The 21,001-nt window shown below is 34.7% G+C and overlaps 1 protein-coding gene and 1 pseudogene across 1 annotated transcript; one reads left to right on the forward strand and one right to left on the reverse strand.

Annotated features, from left to right (window-relative positions):
• Positions 1-2,622: 2,622 nt before the first annotated feature.
• On the reverse strand, positions 2,623-4,159 carry LOC111213311 (annotated as a pseudogene).
• A 12,507-nt stretch (positions 4,160-16,666) lies between these two features.
• Positions 16,667-19,116, forward strand: LOC106389866 (uncharacterized protein At4g19900-like). Its single transcript, XM_013830215.3, has 5 exons — positions 16,667-17,964; positions 18,039-18,188; positions 18,260-18,394; positions 18,474-18,668; positions 18,757-19,116. The coding sequence occupies exons 1-5, from the start codon at positions 16,757-16,759 to the stop codon at positions 18,941-18,943; spliced, it is 1,875 nt and encodes a 624-aa protein (XP_013685669.2). The 5' UTR covers positions 16,667-16,756; the 3' UTR covers positions 18,944-19,116.
• Positions 19,117-21,001: the final 1,885 nt, after the last annotated feature.

The raw sequence follows: 21,001 nt of genomic DNA on the forward strand, positions 1-21,001 counted from the left end.
TCAATAACCAAATGTTGTTATTTTGGCATATATACTTAATATTAATGTGAGATCCAATATTATATCAAAATAAAATATTTTTTATTTGTATATAATTTGTTAAAATTTTGTAATTATACATTTTAAAATTTTATTATACCGCAAAATATACATCTCATTATTTTTAAATAATTTATCCTTCTTGACGTTTACATTATATATTTTTTTATCTTTGACTTTAACAACTGCATAAGGGGTCATTCTTATTGATATATTTTACTCAATTTATCACAATGTTTTAAAAACACATAAAACTAATTAGTTCACATTTATAGTAACACAAAAAATATATGCATCTGGACAAATAAATAAAATTAAATACATAAGAATATAAAAGAACCAAGAACATATTTTATTATTCTCCCTCCTGCTTTTATTTATAACTCCTTTATTTTTTTACTATTCAAAACAAGCATGCTAATTTTTATTATAATCAAATCTATATGAATTATATTAATAGAGTATTAACTCTATGAAAAGCATGTGAAAAATACATTGATTAATTTAATTTTAAATGACTTACCATATAATAATTTTAAATGAATTACGATATAATATAATTTTAAGTGACTCACCATAAAATAATTTTAATTCCTCTGTTTATATTAATAGATGAATTAAATAATATTTCTTGATTGATATAATTTTAAATGACTTACCATATAATTTTTATGTTTTATAATATAAAAATATTTTAATCATTCCTAAAGTGATATATCTATGATATCACATTGGAAAATAATGAAATTTTAAAAAAATTATATATTTGGATTTTTTGCATTCATTTGAAACATTTTAGTTTTCTGGAATCTATGATTTATTATATTCACTATTAATATAAATATATTAAAAAACGTTTTTATAATTGTTTCTGTAGTATCATATGCATTTAAATCTATATTATCAACTAGATTTGGATCCGTGCGTTGCAACGGGCTTTATTTGATGTTTTAATTTAATAAAAATATTAAAAATTATTTTATTATTTTTTTAAATTGTTTTTGCATATGTTATGTAAATTTTATTTTATAGTTAAGAACTCGTTTTCCCACATAAGTTTCAGTTAATATTTGTTAGAGGTAGAAAAAACATCCAAACGTAAAAATTTAAACCGGATCCAACCCGAAATAATAATTATATTGAAATAAAAGGAATTTGAAGTTAAATAAGACCAGGACGAAATGACAACATTATACACTTTCTTATGTACTAATTTAATGTTTTATAAGACCAAGAAGCTTGATTTATTTTTGACTAAACATATGTACGGTGACAACAATAATATCAACTTTTTTATGAGCAAACAAGAAAATATATATATCAAACATATGTTTGATTTTCGCATAACCAAACACGTAAATACCAATCACGACAACATGTTAAGTTTTAATTTTTGTTAATTTAATAGCTTTATCATTATACTTATCATCAATTTTTTTTTTTAAATAATATTAAATACATATGTTTACTTTTGTTAGGATTTTTTTTTTTTAAAAGGAAAAAAATCTATTTTATAAATCACGTTTTTATTTACAATTATCTGCAGTATCTGGAGTCTTCCTCTGTTCCTGTCAACCTATTTCCTCTGATCCGCTCGGTTGAGACCTTTGATGACTGGGACAACGAAGACCGCAAGCGCTACTTCGACCATTTGTGCTATGAGAAGGGCCACCGCTACCTCAGGCAGTGTGAACTCGACTTTATCCAGACTTACTCCACTCAGAATCCCCAAGGCCGCTACACTCGTTTGGGTGAGTGAAGAAACGATTATCTCAATCGTTTTCGATAAAAAAAAAAAACCGATCTTGTTTTGGTACATTTCTTTCTTCCTTCCGTTACATTTTTACTTTTAAGACAAACTATGTTTTTTTTATTTCCATTCAATATCTCTTCTCTCAATTGTTTTCTTGCATATTCCCTCTAAAGAGAAAACAAGAGTCACATGGAAAAAATTACTAGAATATGTTGTTATCATAATTTCACATCATGTCATATTCAAGATTATTATCAGTAAGTAAGAAACCATCACATAAAAATCCTTGGTCACAACAGATCTCTCTACCTTTCATGCTTGAAGCAGAGAACTGCTATGTCATTCATGTCTCTGCTTGTGAGAAGAAGCCTAATGAAATAGCTTTTAAGGATGAATTGAGGCAATCTGCTATGTCATACATATCTTGGCACCAAAACAGAAGCTATTACAGCTCTTATAGTGAAAGCAAATTCAACTAAACAATCTGTGAAACTTGTGATATTGATTAAGTACCATTAGATGATCATGGACTGAAAGCAGTTTTCAGAATATGCACGACCAAACCCCACAATCTGGCCATTTGAAGCGGTTAGAGGCAACACGTCTTGAAACAAAACCCCATGGCAAAAGACTCATATTTTGCAATTGTGTCTGTGGTTCCTTAGTTATGTTCATAGTTCAGTGACGAGAGACGGACAAAAAAAGACTTAGTTTTCAGGTTTTTTATTTTATATATAAACAAGTATGATGGCTAATGGGAAAAATATGAAGTGATCCAACATGTCTGATACTCTTTGTGAATTCTTGCCACTTGATTTATCCGTAAAAGATAAGAAAAACATCATACAAAATTAAATAAAATGTTTCCAAACAAAATAACAACAAAAAGACATCATTATGTCCTCAATATTTATATTAGCCAAACCAAATATCGTCCCAGCATCTCTCATAAGACTGTAGAGAAAAACATATAAAAGTCTGGAGAGTAGTAGCCGTTGGGTGTTTTAGAGATATATCAAGTTCTCAACATCATCAAACCCCGCAGCTTCACAAAACTTTGTAAGATGGCGGTTTGGTGTTTCTTTGATCTCAACTTTTCTCATATGATTCTTTTGAAGATCATAAAGAATAATGTAGAAACAAGCTGTATCCAGAGGTGCAAAGATAACTTCACCGTTTCTAGTTGTACCTACTACCCCTAGTTTAATCTTGTTGAATAAATCAACTTGAGAAGATTGAAACACCAAAGTCTTACACGACCACCGATGCTTCTCTGCATCTTCCATAACCCATAGTTTCATCATACCTTCGGTTTCAAGATCAATATAGTGTAAAATAGCTACCTTTCACAGCATTCTATAAGAGTCACTGTAATAGGACAAAAGTTATCTTCAGGTGCTTGTAGCATACTGATTTCTTCAGAACTAGTATCCAGACTCACAAGCACATGATCAAGATCACGAATCCAAGCTAGGTAATACATACGGCCTTTGATAGTCAATCCTTGTGTTAATGGAAAATGTGAAGATTGACATGGAATCTTTCTCCAGCGACTTGATATATCTCCTCCGAGTAGAAATACCCATTGCTCGGACAAGTACGTTATGGACTCTCCAACTTTGTTACTGGTTGTTGTAACTGTGCAAACCACTTTGTATCTGTCCTGAACAGGATCGTACCCGATATGGTACTTGATATTCTTATTCACGTGATCTCCATCTATGATGCTGGATTCTTCTATCTTGGGTAGCACGACAAGTTGCCTAGTATTAGTGTTATATATTTGGGCACTTGCTTCATCTACAATGCACATCAAGCCGCGAAAAAAGTGAGTGATGTAGCCTCTCATTGCTCGCTTGGTTAAATCTTGGTGGGCGTCAAAGGAAGATATAGTAATATCCGAGTCAGAACTAGGAGATACTGATATTAACATACACTTGAGGTGGCTGTTGTCAAGAAAGCTCAAACCCATATATAGACGAGGTGCGGGTGATGAAACCGTTTGGTAACGGTTGGTGAAATATTGGGAACAAATTAGAGATGACCAGACGTTCGATACCGATTTGAACCTAATAAGAGATTTGGGAGGAAGTCTCGTGAGAATCTCAATCACTAGATCAAAAGGTATCACCGGCGAAGCTTCATGGCTCTTGCACACGTTGCTTCCTCTTAGTCCCTTCGATATACTCTCCATTATTCTTCTCTACCGGCGGAAGATGAGGACGGCTAGGTCAAAGATTGATTTAGTGATGATGCCAAAAACGTTGGGGCACAAATCTAACCCTATAATCCGATTCTTTAATCACATGATAAATAAATAAATAAGTTTTCACATATTTTTCCTTTTTGATATTTTAACAAATTGCATATCCTTTTTTCCTCTTACCAAATATCTCTACAAACTTTTTATTTCTGTACTGTAAATTTTTATATTTGGTTGAACATTTTTCTTTTATTAGTACTAGGTAATTTTTTTTAGGACAAAGACCATTCTATTACTCATACTTACCATACCGTGGTCTGGATAATTGGATCGGAATTGAATAACTAACAAAAAAAAATGTTCTTATGAAAGAATGTTGCTGTACTAACTAAATGATCTGCAGTTCCAATTCGGTCCCTTGTGTGGTTTTTTATAGTTGTACAAGATGATAATCATGCGCCTGTGCTGTGCTGTATGATTTTTTTTCCAACAAACAAATATCCTTATATAGATTAGGAGTGAGCCAAACATGCGGAAATAAACAACTTGAATAGAAAATGTTATTTAGAGGACCACGTCGGACTAATGAAAGAGAAGCTTTATGTCTTTTTCGTTTCACAAACGTAAGTTGACACCACTTGAGGAAAGATAACCAATGCCGAAAATCTAACTAAACATTGTTAATGTGGAAACAAACATCATCTCCATTCAGATTTTGTACCAAGGATTTACAGTCACTTTCAAAGACCACATTCTTGTAACCCATTAAATGCGTACTCTGCACAGCCATCAACATATCTTTGCCTTCATCTTCCGTTACAGAAATGGCCTCCCCTAGAACAACAGAACCCAATATCTAAAATACCCATGATGGTCACGCACAATCCAACCGGCCACAACACTGATCTTTCTGCATTCTCTTATTTTCGTTTTGATGAATAAAGTATCGAGTATCTCAATCGGTTTCAATTAAAAACACTGATCTTGCTGCATTCTCTTACTTTGTTTGTCCTTTAATATGTGTCATCTGTTTTGGCACATTTTCTTCTTCATACCAATACGTTTTTACATTTAAGACAATTTTTTTCTCGTTGCCATTCAATATCATCACCTTCTTTCAATTGTTTTTGCATATTCCCTGAAAAGAGTAAAACAGTCACAGAAAAAAATTATTAAAATATGTTGCATGTTTTTATAGTACAATCTGTTGTAGGCACAGGGGGTAACCCACGAATTGATAGAATGGTGGAACCAATGTTTAAACCTGAAAACAAAAAGAACCGATTTTTATGAGTTTTTAGAGTTTTATAATGCAAACAGAAACAAATATGAATATGAATCAAAATGATAATATGAATAAAAACAAATAGAAAAGGGATAGATTGATGGAGATGGGATCTTTGTTGCTGGATGTGTATCACTCTCAACAAGGATCAATGGATGGGAGATGAATGAAGATGGAACCGGTCTTGCTGGATGTGTATCACTCTCAAGATCGATTAATGGATGGAGATGAGATGATGGACGCCACAAAGCTCTGTGAAAGGAGGCTTTGATAAGTCAAGTTGCTCCAGAGTTGTTTCTCACACACTCAAAAGACTTAGAACAATAGTTTTGACAAAACTAGAAAAACTGAATAATTCATAATACTTTCAAAGATGGGTGATTTACAATGAAACAAAGACTAGAGCTTTATAGGCTCGACCAAGGACTCTCTAACAGTCATAAAATGACATAAGGAAAGAAGTAAAATCGAAGTAATAAACTTAGAAGCAAAGGAATTGATGGCTCCTTGAAAACTAGCCGTTGGAGGCTTAATGATGAGAATCTTGGCCAAATGAATGTAGATGGTGTCCTCCTTGTATCTGGACGGTTTGAGGGGGTAAGTGAGCTTCCTGGGAATCTTCTTAATGGTCTGGAAGGTGCTGATGTCGTGCATAGACTGAAGGAAAAAGAGCTGTTGGAGTTTTAATGCTTGTGACTCCAAATAAGGCAGTTTGGTGATAATGGGGATCTTCTTATTCCTATGTGGGCTGGTGCATGGGATGAAGTTGTAGAACTCTTCTGTCTCGTGTATAATGTCTCCTAGATGTCTTGGTTTTTCTGGACGTCGTCTGGTTCTCCTGGTTGGATTGGAATTGCTTGGAAAGGATCAAACCGAAAGATTGTCCAATCTTTCCATAAATAGCTCCGGTTGGGTTTAAGTGATTCTCCATTGAACCAACTGATCTCCTGGGTTTTGGTGCAGAAAAGGACTTCTGGAATACCTCCTGATTGGTTAAGATGATCTCCTGGTTCCCATAAATAGCTCTGGGTCGAACCAAGTTGAATTGGTTGGAGACATTCCATAGATGACGTCGGTTTGACCGGTTCTGGGGAATTGATCATAACTCCTAATTTCCGTAGCCATTTCTCCTGATATTGGGCTTTCTGGAAATCTGATAAACTCCTCTTGACTCCTATGATGGTCTTTGCTTCAGGACGCTCCTTAATTGAGCTTGAATCTTCTTCTAAAGTCGGGTACTCGCAGATGGGCGGGTTGAGAAACCTCTGAATTGTAAAATTCATAACTTCTTTCTCCGTGAATATATTGGCCCAATTCCAATTGGGCTGGAATCCTTATTGAGTTTAGAATCCAATACAATTGGTTTCATGTTGAAAGTCCTTCTGGTTGTAGAGATATACGCCTTGGACTGAACTTCGGTCGCTGGTACCTCCTAGATGGCCGGTTTGGACGGTTTGGTGAGACTCTGGTTGAACCATGGATTTCGTGACCACAACATCCCCTCCCTCTTGACAAGGTTTCGACCTCGAAACTATGTAACCTGCACCAAGATAGAGCAAGTCAGCTTTCATCCTCTTTTGAGATTCTAAAACCTTACCTTGGAACTGTTTCGGTTTGGGAATGGAATTTGTATCAGGTGGTTCTCCTTTGAGAAAATAGGAATGGATCACGTTTCTGCTCTGGACATGGTAATTTATTATCTTCTGGAGTGGATGGTCCTTCAAATTTTTGGTGGCCACGTTTCTGATCATCTTTGGAGTTGATCCTCCTAGCAACATAAGATAATCTGGTGGGATTTCTTTGAAGCTTTCTTCCTTACAACCTGAAAAATTCTCAACATTCTGGACAAAAAGCAAGTGCATTATATCTGTCATTGAAATATTAAGAACATGCTTATCTAAAAGGAATATTACCATAGGTTTTGGAACTTGAACAATGGATTGTTCAGATTTCGGTTTCCACTTAGAAGTGGGTTCATGGCTGAGCTTAGGGTCTGGTTCTTTATTTGGAACTACAATAAGCTTATAGCTTTCATTTGTTCTACCTGTACCAAGAACACACACGTCAGTACTAGTATCCAAAGGTGGTGTTTGAAACTTACCTTGGTGGGATACTTTTATGACCGGTTTTGCTTCTTTAAGCAACATGGACTGCATTGTATCTTGAACCATCTTCTGGTCCATCACAGGTGTGGCGCCTGGTGGCTCCTCTCCTTTGAATTCATGCTCCTTAGTTCCTGTTACATCACCCTTTGACAAAGACAAGTGCATCATACAAGAATTTTGAGCTAATAAATCAGATTGAATAAAACTATCACTCTTCATAGATAAATCAGTTTTCTTTTCTAGTGATGCCTCTATCAATGTTTGTTTAGTAGGACAAAATACAGCATAGTATCCTTTCTTATGACATCTATAACATGTCTGATATTTTAAATCCTCAGAGTTAGAAGACTTACATTGGCTTGATGGCTCCTCTTTCTTTGGGTTTAAAATCTCCTTGTCTCTTAGACTTAAATCATGGACAACTTTTGATTCCAACAAAGATGTGGAGATCGTGTCTTTCTCAATCTCAGGACCTGTCTTAACATCCTTGGACAAAGACAAGTGACTCATACCAGTGGGAGATGATTTATAAGCAAATTTATCAAGTATAGGACTTACCTTGGCCTTCTCTTGAAAAATCGGTTTGTCTGATTTTTCTTTGGAACCATGAGTTAGATATCTCCTTGGGTATATCTTTTGGATCTTTGATCTTGTGAGTTCTGGTGCAAATTCATCCCTCATGACTTTCTTAAGATCTCTCCACGTTTTGATAGCTGGCTCCTTGTAAAACCATCTATCATCTTCTTCTTGTACCCACCATTTAAAGGCATTACCTCTTAGCTGATCAATGGCATAAGATAGTCTCTCTTCTTTCAGAATATTGTTGTAGTGAAACCATTCATCAAGGTTCCTCTCCCAAAATAGATAACTTCTTCCTCCTGAAAATGTAAAGAGTTCAATTTTATCAGCAAAAGATTTATGATCAAACCGAGAATTAGCAACATGATGAGTATGGGTTTGAGAAGTTGGATGTTGATTGATCCTTGAAGGATCTGGTGGCTTGGGCTCGACATAGACAGCCTCTGGTGAGTCTCCAAATCTCCTTTCTCCTTGCTGTGGACGTTGGACTCGTGCCTTGTTTCTTTTCCTCAACTGAGCAATCCAATCATTGATCTCTTGCAAAGCTGTCAACTGTTGGGTCTGTTTGGCCATCTGACTTTGGCCGTGTGTTTTTCCTACCATGGCTTCCTGAAAACAATCTCAAATATCAAGTGAAGAAATGGGTAGGTCTGGTCGAACCAAAATAAATCAAGTGCACAATGCAATTTAAACTAAACCGAGAAAATATGCAATTATGAACCGAAATGAAATAAAGTATGCAAAAATTATTTTTCTTTTGGTTTTCTAAATTCAAACACGAAATGAATCAATATTATATGATAATAAACACAAATGAAAAGAAAATATGAAAAGAAAACTAACAATGAATTTTTTTTTGAATTTTTCTCTTAAGATGAAACAATTAAACAAACAATATGCAAATGATCTAAACTATGGTTTTAAATATATTTTTTTTCTTTTCTGATGCAAGCACGAAATAAATCAGTATGAGATGCTATGAACAATAAATGGAGAGAAAAATATGGAAACAAACTAACAAGGATATTTTTTTTTTTGAATTTTCTTAGGATGAAATGCAAAAACAAAACCGGAAATGGAAACTAAAATGTATGCTTGGACCAAAATGATATAAACTAAGTTAAATTTTTTTTTTTTTTAATGAACATAAGAGACTTATGAAACAACTATGGTATGCACGAAATTAAAAAAAAATGCTATGCCTTTTTATTTTTATTTTTATGCAAGATTCAAAGAAGAAACAAATATGGAATGTAGATTTTTTTTTTTTTAAATGAATGCACAAAATCTAAAAATGGAAAGTGGAGCTGGGGAATGAATACAAACACAATATGAGATTTCTTTTAAAATTTTCGTGAATCAAATGCAAGAAACTTTTTCTCTTTTGTTTTTCTTTTCTTAAGAACAATAACAATGCAAAAACTGTTTTTATGGCTTTTCGGTTTATGATGAAAACAAATGCAAACAAATATGAATGATGCAAGGATAGAGTGACCTGATTCAGGAGCTTCAGCTCTGATACCAAAATGTTGTAGGCACAGGGGGGGGTAACCCACGAATTGATAGAATGGTGGAACCAATGTTTAAACCTGAAAACAAAAAGAACCGATTTTTATGAGTTTTTAGAGTTTTATAATGCAAACAGAAACAAATATGAATATGAATCAAAATGATAATATGAATAAAAACAAATAGAAAAGGGATAGATTGATGGAGATGGGATCTTTGTTGCTGGATGTGTATCACTCTCAACAAGGATCAATGGATGGGAGATGAATGAAGATGGAACCGGTCTTGCTGGATGTGTATCACTCTCAAGATCGATTAATGGATGGAGATGAGATGATGGACGCCACAAAGCTCTGTGAAAGGAGGCTTTGATAAGTCAAGTTGCTCCAGAGTTGTTTCTCACACACTCAAAAGACTTAGAACAATAGTTTTGACAAAACTAGAAAAACTGAATAATTCATAATACTTTCAAAGATGGGTGATTTACAATGAAACAAAGACTAGAGCTTTATAGGCTCGACCAAGGACTCTCTAACAGTCATAAAATGACATAAGGAAAGAAATAAAATCGAAGTAATAAACTTAGAAGCAAAGGAATTGATGGCTCCTTGAAAACTAGCCGTTGGAGGCTTAATGATGAGAATCTTGGCCAAATGAATGTAGATGGTGTCCTCCTTGTATCTGGACGGTTTGAGGGGGTAAGTGAGCTTCCTGGGAATCTTCTTAATGGTATGGAAGGTGCTGATGTCGTGCATAGACTGAAGGAAAAAGAGCTGTTGGAGTTTTAATGCTTGTGACTCCAAATAAGGCAGTTTGGTGATAATGGGGATCTTCTTATTCCTATGTGGGCTGGTGCATGGGATGAAGTTGTAGAACTCTTCTGTCTCGTGTATAATGTCTCCTAGATGTCTTGGTTTTTTCTGGACGTCGTCTGGTTCTCCTGGTTGGATTGGAATTGCTTGGAAAGGATCAAACCGAAAGATTGTCCAATCTTTCCATAAATAGCTCCGGTTGGGTTTAAGTGATTCTCCATTGAACCAACTGATCTCCTGGGTTTTGGTGCAGAAAAGAACTTCTGGAATACCTCCTGATTGGTTAAGATGATCTTCTGGTTCCCATAAATAGCTCTGGGTCGAACCAAGTTGAATTGGTTGGAGACATTCCATAGATGACGTCGGTTTGACCGGTTCTGGGGAATTGATCATAACTCCTAATTTCCGTGGCCATTTCTCCTGATCTTGGGCTTTCTGGAAATCTGATAAACTCCTCTTGACTCCTATGATGTTATTTGCTTCAGGCCGCTCCTTAATTGAGCTTGAATCTTCTTCTAAAGTCGGGTACTCGCAGATGGGCGGGTTGAGAAACCTCTGAATTGTAAAATTCATAACTTCTTTCTCCGTGAATATATTGGCCCAATTCCAATTGGCCTGGACTCCTTCTTGAGTGTAAAATCCAATACAATTGATTTCATGTTGAAAGTCCTTCTGGTTGTAGAGATATACGCCTTGGACTGAACCTCGGTCGCTGGTACCTCCTAGATGGCCGGTTTGGATGGTTTGGTGAGACTCTGGTTGAACCATGGATTTCGTGACCACAACACAACCTCAAAAAAAAAAGTTTTATTGGTTTCAGCCTCCAGAATATCTCTTCGCTAGTTGCAAATGTTCTCTCTAGTAAGACTCTGAGATATATTTTTTTTTGTTTTTTTTTTTTTGTAATCCAGGGTTCCCCGCTTCGCGGGTCAATTCCTGGGCCCGGTCAGGCAGCAGGCCAGCTTCACCCGGGAGGTTTTTCCCTGGACCCGAAGGCCCAGTACCCGCTTTGGTGTTTAGATGAGGCAGGATAGTTTCCGCATGGGGGGGGATCGAACCCGGATGGTGGTTGCCACCACAGGCCCGTCCTTCCACTTGGACTACCTCGTCCGGACACTCTGAGATATATTTGCTTTCTTGTATCCATATTTACCAACCAAGAATTTCTTCGAGTTATAATCCATATTAAACAAAAATAAAGTAGTGTTTTTAATGGATTACTATATTTTGATCCATGCTTAAAAAGCGCAAATTTTTCTTTGGATTGTAAACAAAATTTGTGAATTAGTATTTTAAAATTGTTTTATAATATCATGTTAAAAATTCATATTATATTGAAGATAAATTTGCTTAAAATTATATAATTTACCAATTAGTTTACTTCAAAATTTTGTATGCATGATCTATATAACTCTCTCTTAGGCCTAGACATTTACCATACCCGAAAAACCAAACCGAAATATAGGTGCTATTTGGGTTTCTATCCATGGTAAAGTACATATTTTTCTGGACCCGCAGATCCCTGTTCGAGTCCGGATTCTACCCGAAGGTTGATTAGTACCCGAAGTACTTGAAATGTTTTGTGTAAATTAGGTATATTTGGATATTTTGAGGTATTACATATACTTTTTAATTTTGGGTTCGTATTTCCGATTACGGGTTTTGGGAAAATTCCATATTTAAAAAAATATTTCGGATATTGAAAAAATTTGGGTATTTTTCGGTTCCTCTGGTCAGATTTTAGGTAAATTTATGGGTCTTTTAAGTATTTAAATATTTTTTTGTATTTATTTGAGTTTTCAGGTTTTTTCGTGTTTTGATATTTTTTAGGTCTTAAATACCCAAACCAATCCATTCCCATTTTTTAACATATCCAGTCCCGTTTCATATCCAAAAATTATAGATGTTTTAAAAGTATTTGAATTATGAACCCGAACATATCTGAACCCGAAAGAACCAACCTTGACACATGCCAGAAATTTTAAATACCTAGTTATGTTTAGATTTTTAAGATCAAAAGAACTCAGACCCGAAAGAAACCGATCCGTACCTGACTCGAATGCCCTAACCTACTCTCTGATTATTTTTGTGTGCATTTTATAAGACCTTAAGATTTATTTAGCAGATTTTTTTGCTTATTTAATAGTATAGATTTGTAAGGTTTTTAATAGTTTTTAAATTTATCTTAAATAACATTTTTTATTATAAATTTTTTTATAGAGAATAATTTAATGTAAAATATATAATTTTGTTTTTAACAGGTGGTTACTTAAGTTTTTTTCATTTGTGTAACTTAATGATTCAAAAGTAAAATTATGATTGCCAAATTATTGAATCATGTATTCCATTACATTTCTCTCGTTCTTGTCATTGTCTTTGCATAAGGACTCTCCCTTTCACATTATGTCATATTCAAGATTATCACAGTAAGAAACAGTCGATTACACAAAAATCCTTGGTCACAACGGATCTCTACCTTTCATGCTTGAAGCAGAGAACTGCTATGTCATACATGTCTCTGCTTGTGAGAAGCCTAATGAACTCGTTTTTAAGGATGAATTGAGGCCATTTGATAGAAGGTTAAGCATTTTAAGAAAATCAAGATCATACAAGAAAGTCATATTAAACATTGAGACCAAATTACACATCTTAGCACCAAAACAGAAGCTATTACAGCTCTTGTAGTGAAAGCAAATTCAACTAAAAAATTCGTGAAACTTGCGATATACACTACAAGAAAACAGGGGGATTCTGATGGCCGAAATCGTCAGAAATTCGTCGGAATAGAACGATTCTGACGAATTTCTGACGAACCAGTCCGTCTGTATAATTTGGTTGGAAAAAAAGGATTCGTCGGAATTTCGTTAGACCTTCTGACGACTTTCTGACGAATACCGAGAAACGTTATTCTGACGAACTTTCGACGATATTCCGATGCGGACACACGAGACCAGAGTTCATCGGAAAAACTATATACCGACGGAGCACGTTCCTCGGACTATACCGACGAACCTAGTCCTCGGAAAATACCGACGGACTATGGTTCGTCGGAATTTTCCGAGGAACCTTCTCCGTCGGTATTTTCCGAGGACTTCGTTCGTCGGTATAGTCCGACGCCCTCAATTCGTCGGAATATATCAATTTTAAATACGAATTAATTTTGTATTTTAATATATTTTTTATATTAAAAATTAATTAATAAATAAATAAAATCTGAAATTTAAAACTAATAATATTATAGAATTTAAATTCATACAAACCGAAATAGAAAAAAACATTCAAAAAGTTAAAAATTCATACAAACCGAAATAGAAAAAAAACATTCAGAAAGTTTTAAAAAGCAGAAAAAAACTAAGAACTCGAAGACATCAAACGATCTAGCTTCTGCATTTATCTCGGCGTTCAACTTCTTCTGGAGCGGGAGCTGGAGCGGGAATATATGCGGGAACCGAGTTTTGTTCGTGAGACGATCCCGATGCACGGGAACTGCTCACCGAACTACGTCGAAGACGGGTTGCGGGGCGGGGTACATCCTCGGACCTAAAAAAAAAATTTAATACATCAAAAATCTTTTCAAATCATTTCTCTTTTTAATGTTTTCATTTATATATTTACAAAAGGTTTTATAAATGTTTTAAAAAAAACTATTAAACCTTTTATTATACATGATTTATATATATATATATACAAAATTATAAAAAATTTATAAATATAGAAAAAATTTGTTAAATATTTTTAAAATTTTTAAAAAACGTTTTATTATACATAGTTTATTACTGGAAACTTGAAAAATGTTTTTAAAAATCAAAAAACGTTTTAAAAATAGTAAAACGTTTTGAATTTTAACAAAAACACAAAATAATTCCAAAAAAAAAATAAAACAATAATCCAAACAACAATCCTAACTTATATATCCTAAACTATCCATTCAATCCTAAAATTTTCAATCAAACAACCTAAAATCCGAGATCTAACTTCCAAAACCCTAAAAAATTGAGATAAAACAAGGTTGGGATGATTCTTACATGATTTGGGGTTTGGGGAAGAGATATGAGGGTGAGAAGAGGATTCGCCGGTGATGGGAGCTCGAGAATGGTCGGAATCGCCGTGAAAGGGAGAGAAATCGCGGAGAGGATTGAGAGAGAGGCGGAGGCGGAAATAACGAAGAAGGAAGAAGAAGGGTAATTATATTTAACGTTTCCGACGGACACGGGTTCGTCAGTATTCCGTCGGGATCATTAAATATATACCAATTGGCGGTTCGCAAAAATTTTCACGCTGTTTGGTTTTCCCGGGTAAATTGAAATTCCGACGGAATTGGTGTCCGTCAGTATATTCCGACGGAATACTGACGACCTTTTCCGACCGAATTCCGACGACTTAGTGTTTAGGGGTTTATTACAAGTTTCTAAATGCAAAATCTAAATCTTTGATAATATATATAGTATTTGCATAAAGATTTAACAATAAAAATGTTTTTATAACACGATTTTACACAACAACATTTTTTGTAATGTAAGATTAGATAAATATGATTGTATAAGTAAATGAGTGTTAAGATGATATGTTATGAAAACAATGATATACATACATAAATATTTTAATGAGTTGTTATATTTGAACGGTTGCGATCTAATACTATACTAAACACTTATTATGTGTTATTTCCATAGTTTTGGCATCTAAATATATAGATTTTTATGTTTGAAATTTTTTAGAAACACATGTCCTCGGTAATTCGTCGGAATATACCGACGACATTCCGACGAACTTGTCTAGTTCGTCGGAATGTTGTCGGTACATTCCGACGAATTACCGAGGACATTTCCAAATTTAAATGGAACCCTTTGTCGTCGCTATGTCGTCGGTATTTTGCGAGGGATTTCCGACGGAAACATGGTTCGTTGGAAATTCGTCGGAAAATTCCGACGGAATAACGACGACGGTAACGGTTATATCTGTTAATCGGAATGTCGTCGGAAGTTCGTCGGTATATTCCGACGAATTTCCGACGACTACAACGGTTATATGTTTTATCGGAATATCGTCGAAAAGTCGTTGGAATATTCCGACGAGCCATTTTTCCTCGGAAATTCGTCGGAAATGGCCGACGGAATTCCGACGACTTCAAATTTTTTGTTTTCGTCGGAAATTGGTCGGAAATCCGTCACAAACGTCCGACGACATTGTAGTCCGTCGGAACCTCCGTCGGAATTCGGCGTGTTTTCTTGTAGTGATAGAATTAAGTACCATTAGATCATGGATAGAAGCAGTGGCTGAGCCAGCCACAATATTTACGGGGTCAACACCAATTTATTTTACATGGTCAACATCAATTTATGATTATGTAAACTTATAATTTGTATAACTGAATATATTAAAATAATTAATTAATTATCTTCAAGTGTTATAATTTTTGACATTATTTAAAACAAATAAAAACTATCGAGGGAAACTAAAATACTTTAAAAAAAATCAAATTAAATATCTTTTTGTTTTCTTATTCTTTTAACATTTATTTCTCCATACACATATGTCCACATCCACAGATTTATGACTTAAAAACAGATATGACATCGCATAGCATTCACTTATACCCATATACCTACTTTTTTGTTTAAGCCTTTATCATTAATTGCAACAAGTCACAAACCTAGTTACTTTACTGTTGGATTCTACTTACACAAAGGAGATGTTATTTATATTCTAACTAAAACAGTTATCAACACAAAGTGTGTCAACTAGTCAATGTATTTCCAAACGCAAACAAAAAATAGAATGTGTTCTTTTACGTAAGTTTCTCTTATATTTTGTTGGTGAAAATAATTGTAGAAATGATATGTGTGAAATTACTTCACAAATAATATATAGGAAATTAGTATTTTTTTTTGTCACGACATGTATTAAATAGATTAAAATTTTAACATTACATAATTTGAAAAATTTAAGCCTAAACACATTACCAAAGCATTATGATTTGTATACAAAGGAATGAATTTGGAAACCAATGATAGGTAACTTCAAAGAATAATAAAAATAAATATCTAATAATTTGGAATTACCATTTATGAAAAGAAATTGAGATATAATTATGGACAATTCTCTCAAATAGTCATTTTTAAGTTTTTGTCATAAAATTAGATTTTAATAAAAAAAATGATCAAAATATTCTTTTTTATTTTAAAAATTTTAGTCTTTATTTTTCATTTTTTTTAAATTTAATATTCTATACTCAAAATTTCACTCTTTAATTATAAACTCTAAATTAGATTATTTAATCATGGGTATAAATATATTTTTATTTTTTAATAAAACATTTTTTGTTAATTTTTTTTTGAAGATTATTTTTGTAACAAAAATTAAAAAATGATAATTTCTCTATAATTATCCTATGTCGGAAAATGCACACGCTCCTTCTCTAGAAAAGCCATCACCGTTAGATCCCAACGGCCGACGGTCCAAGATCTAACGATGCTGAGATCACGGCGTTCGCGCTCCCGTCACAGCGCACAAGCATGCGCCGTGATGTCCGCCGTTCTCCTCCTCGTATCAGTCTCTCTCCTCTACACGCGCCTCTCACTCTTCTCCTCCCACTCCCCAACCCACCTCCGCTCCAGCCCGGGAGAAGACGCCGTACTGTTCCCAGACTCCCTCCTCGTCTCAGACTCCGACGTCGTGGAAACCACCGGAGGGAGAGGATCCTCGACCTCGACGGAGGACAGAATCGACGAGCACGACGACGCGATCGAGGAGGACCGAAACGACGGCGCGTCGAACGAGGACGACGAGAACCAAGACGCGGAGCAGGAGCGAGAGGTGACGGCGGATCCTAACCGGAGCAAAGCTTCCTCTTCCGGTTTTTACTTCGATCACGTCGACGGAGTCGTTAGAAGAGCTTTCAACAAGAGATCGATCGACGAGTGGGATTACGACTACACGGGCTTCAGCAACGACGACGAATCGAGTGTAAAGTCTCAAGCTTTGTTCGGATCTGACGATGTTCCGTTGGACGAAGCGATTAGGAAGAAGATGGTGGAGGTTGCGAGTGTTGAAGACGCGTTGCTGTTGAAGAGCGGGAAGAGAGTGTCGCCGTTGAGAGAAGGGTGGGGAGATTGGTTTGATAAGAAAGGAGCTTTCTTGAGGAAGGACAGGATGTTTAGATCGAATTTCGAGACGTTGAATCCTTTGAATAATCTAATGCTGCAGGATCCTGATGGTGTTGGGGTTACTGGGTTGACGGCTGGGGATAAGGTTGTGCAGATGTGGAGGTTGAGTGAGGTTAAGAGAGGCACTTTGACCGCGAAGAAGCCGTTGAGTGTTGTGGAGAAGAAAGAACCAAATGGGATCAAGAGTGGTGAGCGTAAGACGTTGGACGATGATAAGAAGGTTGGAGTTGAGGATGAGGTTAGAGAACATTTGTATGCAGATGGGACTAGATGGGGTTATTACCCTGGTTTGGAACCTGGTTTGTCGTTTTCGGAGTTTATGGATTCGTTTTTTAGGAAGGGGAGATGTGGTGTGAGAGTGTTTATGGTGTGGAACTCGCCTGGTTGGATGTTTAGCGTTAGGCACCAAAGAGGGCTTGAGAGCTTGCTCTCTCAGCATAAAGATGCTTGTGTTGTTGTTTTATCAGAGACCGTTGAGCTTGATTTCTTCCGAAGCAGCTTTGTGAAAGACGGGTACACAAATGCTTCTGACTCTCCACTCATTCATTTAGTAATAATCATTCGGTTGATTCATGTTTCTTCTGCAGTTATAAAGTTGCTGTCGCAATGCCTAACCTCGATGAGTTGCTGCAAGACACTCCTACTCATGTTTTTGCTTCTATATGGTTCGATTGGAGAAAGACAAAGTTTTATCCTACTCACTACAGTGAACTTGTCCGGCTAGCTACCCTTTACAAGTATCACTCTCTAGTCTTATACCAATCAATTAGTCACTCTCTTTCATTTCATAAAGAGCTTATTCATGTAGATATGGAGGGGTTTATCTGGATTCTGATGTCATAGTTTTGGGTTCGTTATCATCACTGAGAAATACTCTTGGTATGGAGGATCAGGCAGCTGGTGAATCACTCAACGGTGCTGTTATGTCTTTTGAAAAGAAAAGGTTCATAAACTCTAATCTTTGCTTTGCTACATTAGAACATAGATTCTCGTCTTAGCAATATTAACCTCTCTGTGTGCAGCCCGTTCTTACTTGAATGTTTGAACGAGTACTACTTGACATACGATGACAAGTGTCTCCGATGCAATGGAGCTGATCTCTTGACTCGGGTGGCTAAACGGTTTCTTAACGGGAAGAATCGGCGTATGACTCAACAGGAGCTGAACGTTCGGCCGTTCTCTGTTTTCTTCCCAATCAGCTCACAACAGATAACAAAGTAATGCTTTCTTTACTAGTTTTGGTACCATGATTGAATTGAGCAAAGCTTTTTAACTTTTAAACTTGTGTTGGCTTTGGTGGATCAGCTATTTTGCATACCCTGCAACAGAGGAGGAGAAATCGAAGCAAGATGAACTGTTCAAGAAGATTATCAATGAGTCTTTAACGTTCCATTTTTGGAACAGTGTTACTTCCTCTTTGATTCCTGAACCTGAGAGTCTTGTTGCTAGGTTGCTTGACCATAGCTGTCTCCGATGCTCCGATGTATTATAAACGTTTTTTTTTTTAATTTGGTAAAGCCATGTTATTTTTATAGTGATAGGTTTTTTTGTCCAAACATAAGACATGTTTAAGTCTCTCTACAGTATAGATTCTAGTCCTAGAACCAAAATATTTGAAATTAAAACCGAATTGATATTAATAAATATATCTGAACAGTTTTTATATTTTTAGAACTAAAAAGCTGAGAACCGAATGAATATATAGACATTTATAATATAATTTACATACATAATTTTTAACTATAATGAATTTTTTTTTTTTTTTTGACAACAAGATATTTACATATTCATATTGACTCTGTAAACTAAAACAGTAACTTCGCATCCATGTGAACGACGAAAGACGGTTGTTTCCTAACACTGCGTGCTAAGCTATCCGTCCGTTGGTTCTCTGTTCGAGGTACATGAACGATGTCTGAGTTGAGGAAGCTTCCTTGTAAAAGCTTGATATCTTTCGGGTAACTTTCAAATGCTGGTCATTCTTCTGGTTCCGAAACCATCTTCACCAATTGAGAACAATCCGTGGCAAACGTAACCTGAAACTGTCTTAAATTCTTCATACATTTCATTTCCCAAATCAAGACCTCCACCTCCGAATGAAGAGGTGAAAGACATGCCCTTACATTTCTTGCCCCTAATAAAACATCAAAACCCAGTAGGGTATTATACAAGCCTTGTCGTGAAAATACTTCCTTATCTTTCTATGAACCATCTATAAAGCACCAACGTCCTGACGTTACTAATGAGATTCTGGTCTGCACCTGAAGTTCCTTCTCTTGATCAGTGAGTATTTGTGCCTCAGCCCAAAGTGATGATTCCAATTATGCTAATTTAAGTGTTTCCCTTGGGTCAGTATCCAGATTACTAAATACTTCATTATTCCGACCTTTCTATATATACCATAATATCCAAGTAAATTGATGGTCATCCATCTTTGGATTAACTCTCCAAAAAAGATGATTCATATTACCAAAAAAGACCTTGTAAAATAACCAAATGTTTTTATCCAAAATGATTAAACTAAATTGGTTCAAAATAAAAAAAAACTGTTTGAATATTTGAATACCATAAAAAAACAAAATTAAAATTTTGTTTGAAATATTTAAAACTAGGGTCGGCCCGCCCTACGGGTGGGATGTATATTCGAAAATAATTGAAATAGTTTGAGTAAATAATTATTTTAGATTTTATTAGTTAAAAATATAAATAGTAGTTAAGTTATGTACTTGTTTTTTTTTTTGAAATCTAAATAAATTATGCCATTTTGATAATTAGTTAGATTTTCTTTTTTTTTTCTTGGGGTGGCATTACATCAGTTCTTGCTGAAAATAAAGTAAGGACAATTTTAAAGTTGATGTTAGTCTTTGACAATTCATATCTATATGTATAGAGAGAGAAGATATATATGCAAGTCTTTAGCTGATTATTTGGATCCATTGTTGCATAACTATGTTCTCTATTTTTTTTCAACCGTCTTAGCCATCCTACTAATTTGTTATTTTGTTTTAAGTTAAAAAGTTGTTTGTTTTTCTCATTTTCATCAGATTAAATAAAACATGATTTTTATTGGTAAATATTTTTTCTATAAATATATTTATATAATAATATTATGATATAAATATAAAGTATAAAATATTATATATTAAACTTAGTGTAAGGAATATGCATTTATTTTTAAATAAATCTGATTTCTAATCGTATTAATTAATTTTTATCTAGGATAAATATAGTTATATCGTTTTTATATAAAACCAAATAAACCAAAAACCAATGGTATATAAACCGAACCAAACCAAATTAGATATGGATTCAATTTGGTAGTTAATTTTTATAAATCGAAATACCAAAAAACCAAAAAAAAAAAAATTGAACCGAAACCTGAATTGAACATGCCTAGATAGAGGCATTAGAAGGAAGCACTGGTTTAACAGCCTAATCAGTAGATATAAATGTCAAATTAGTAATAAATAGATTAAAATAAAGATCCAAATATGAAAACATGAACAAATTTGTTGAAAATAAAATTTTGAGGTTTAGCGCGAGTTTGTTA

This window comes from Brassica napus, chromosome C3 (genome assembly GCF_020379485.1).
Source record: "Brassica napus cultivar Da-Ae chromosome C3, Da-Ae, whole genome shotgun sequence".
Classification (NCBI taxonomy): Eukaryota; Viridiplantae; Streptophyta; class Magnoliopsida; order Brassicales; family Brassicaceae; genus Brassica; species Brassica napus.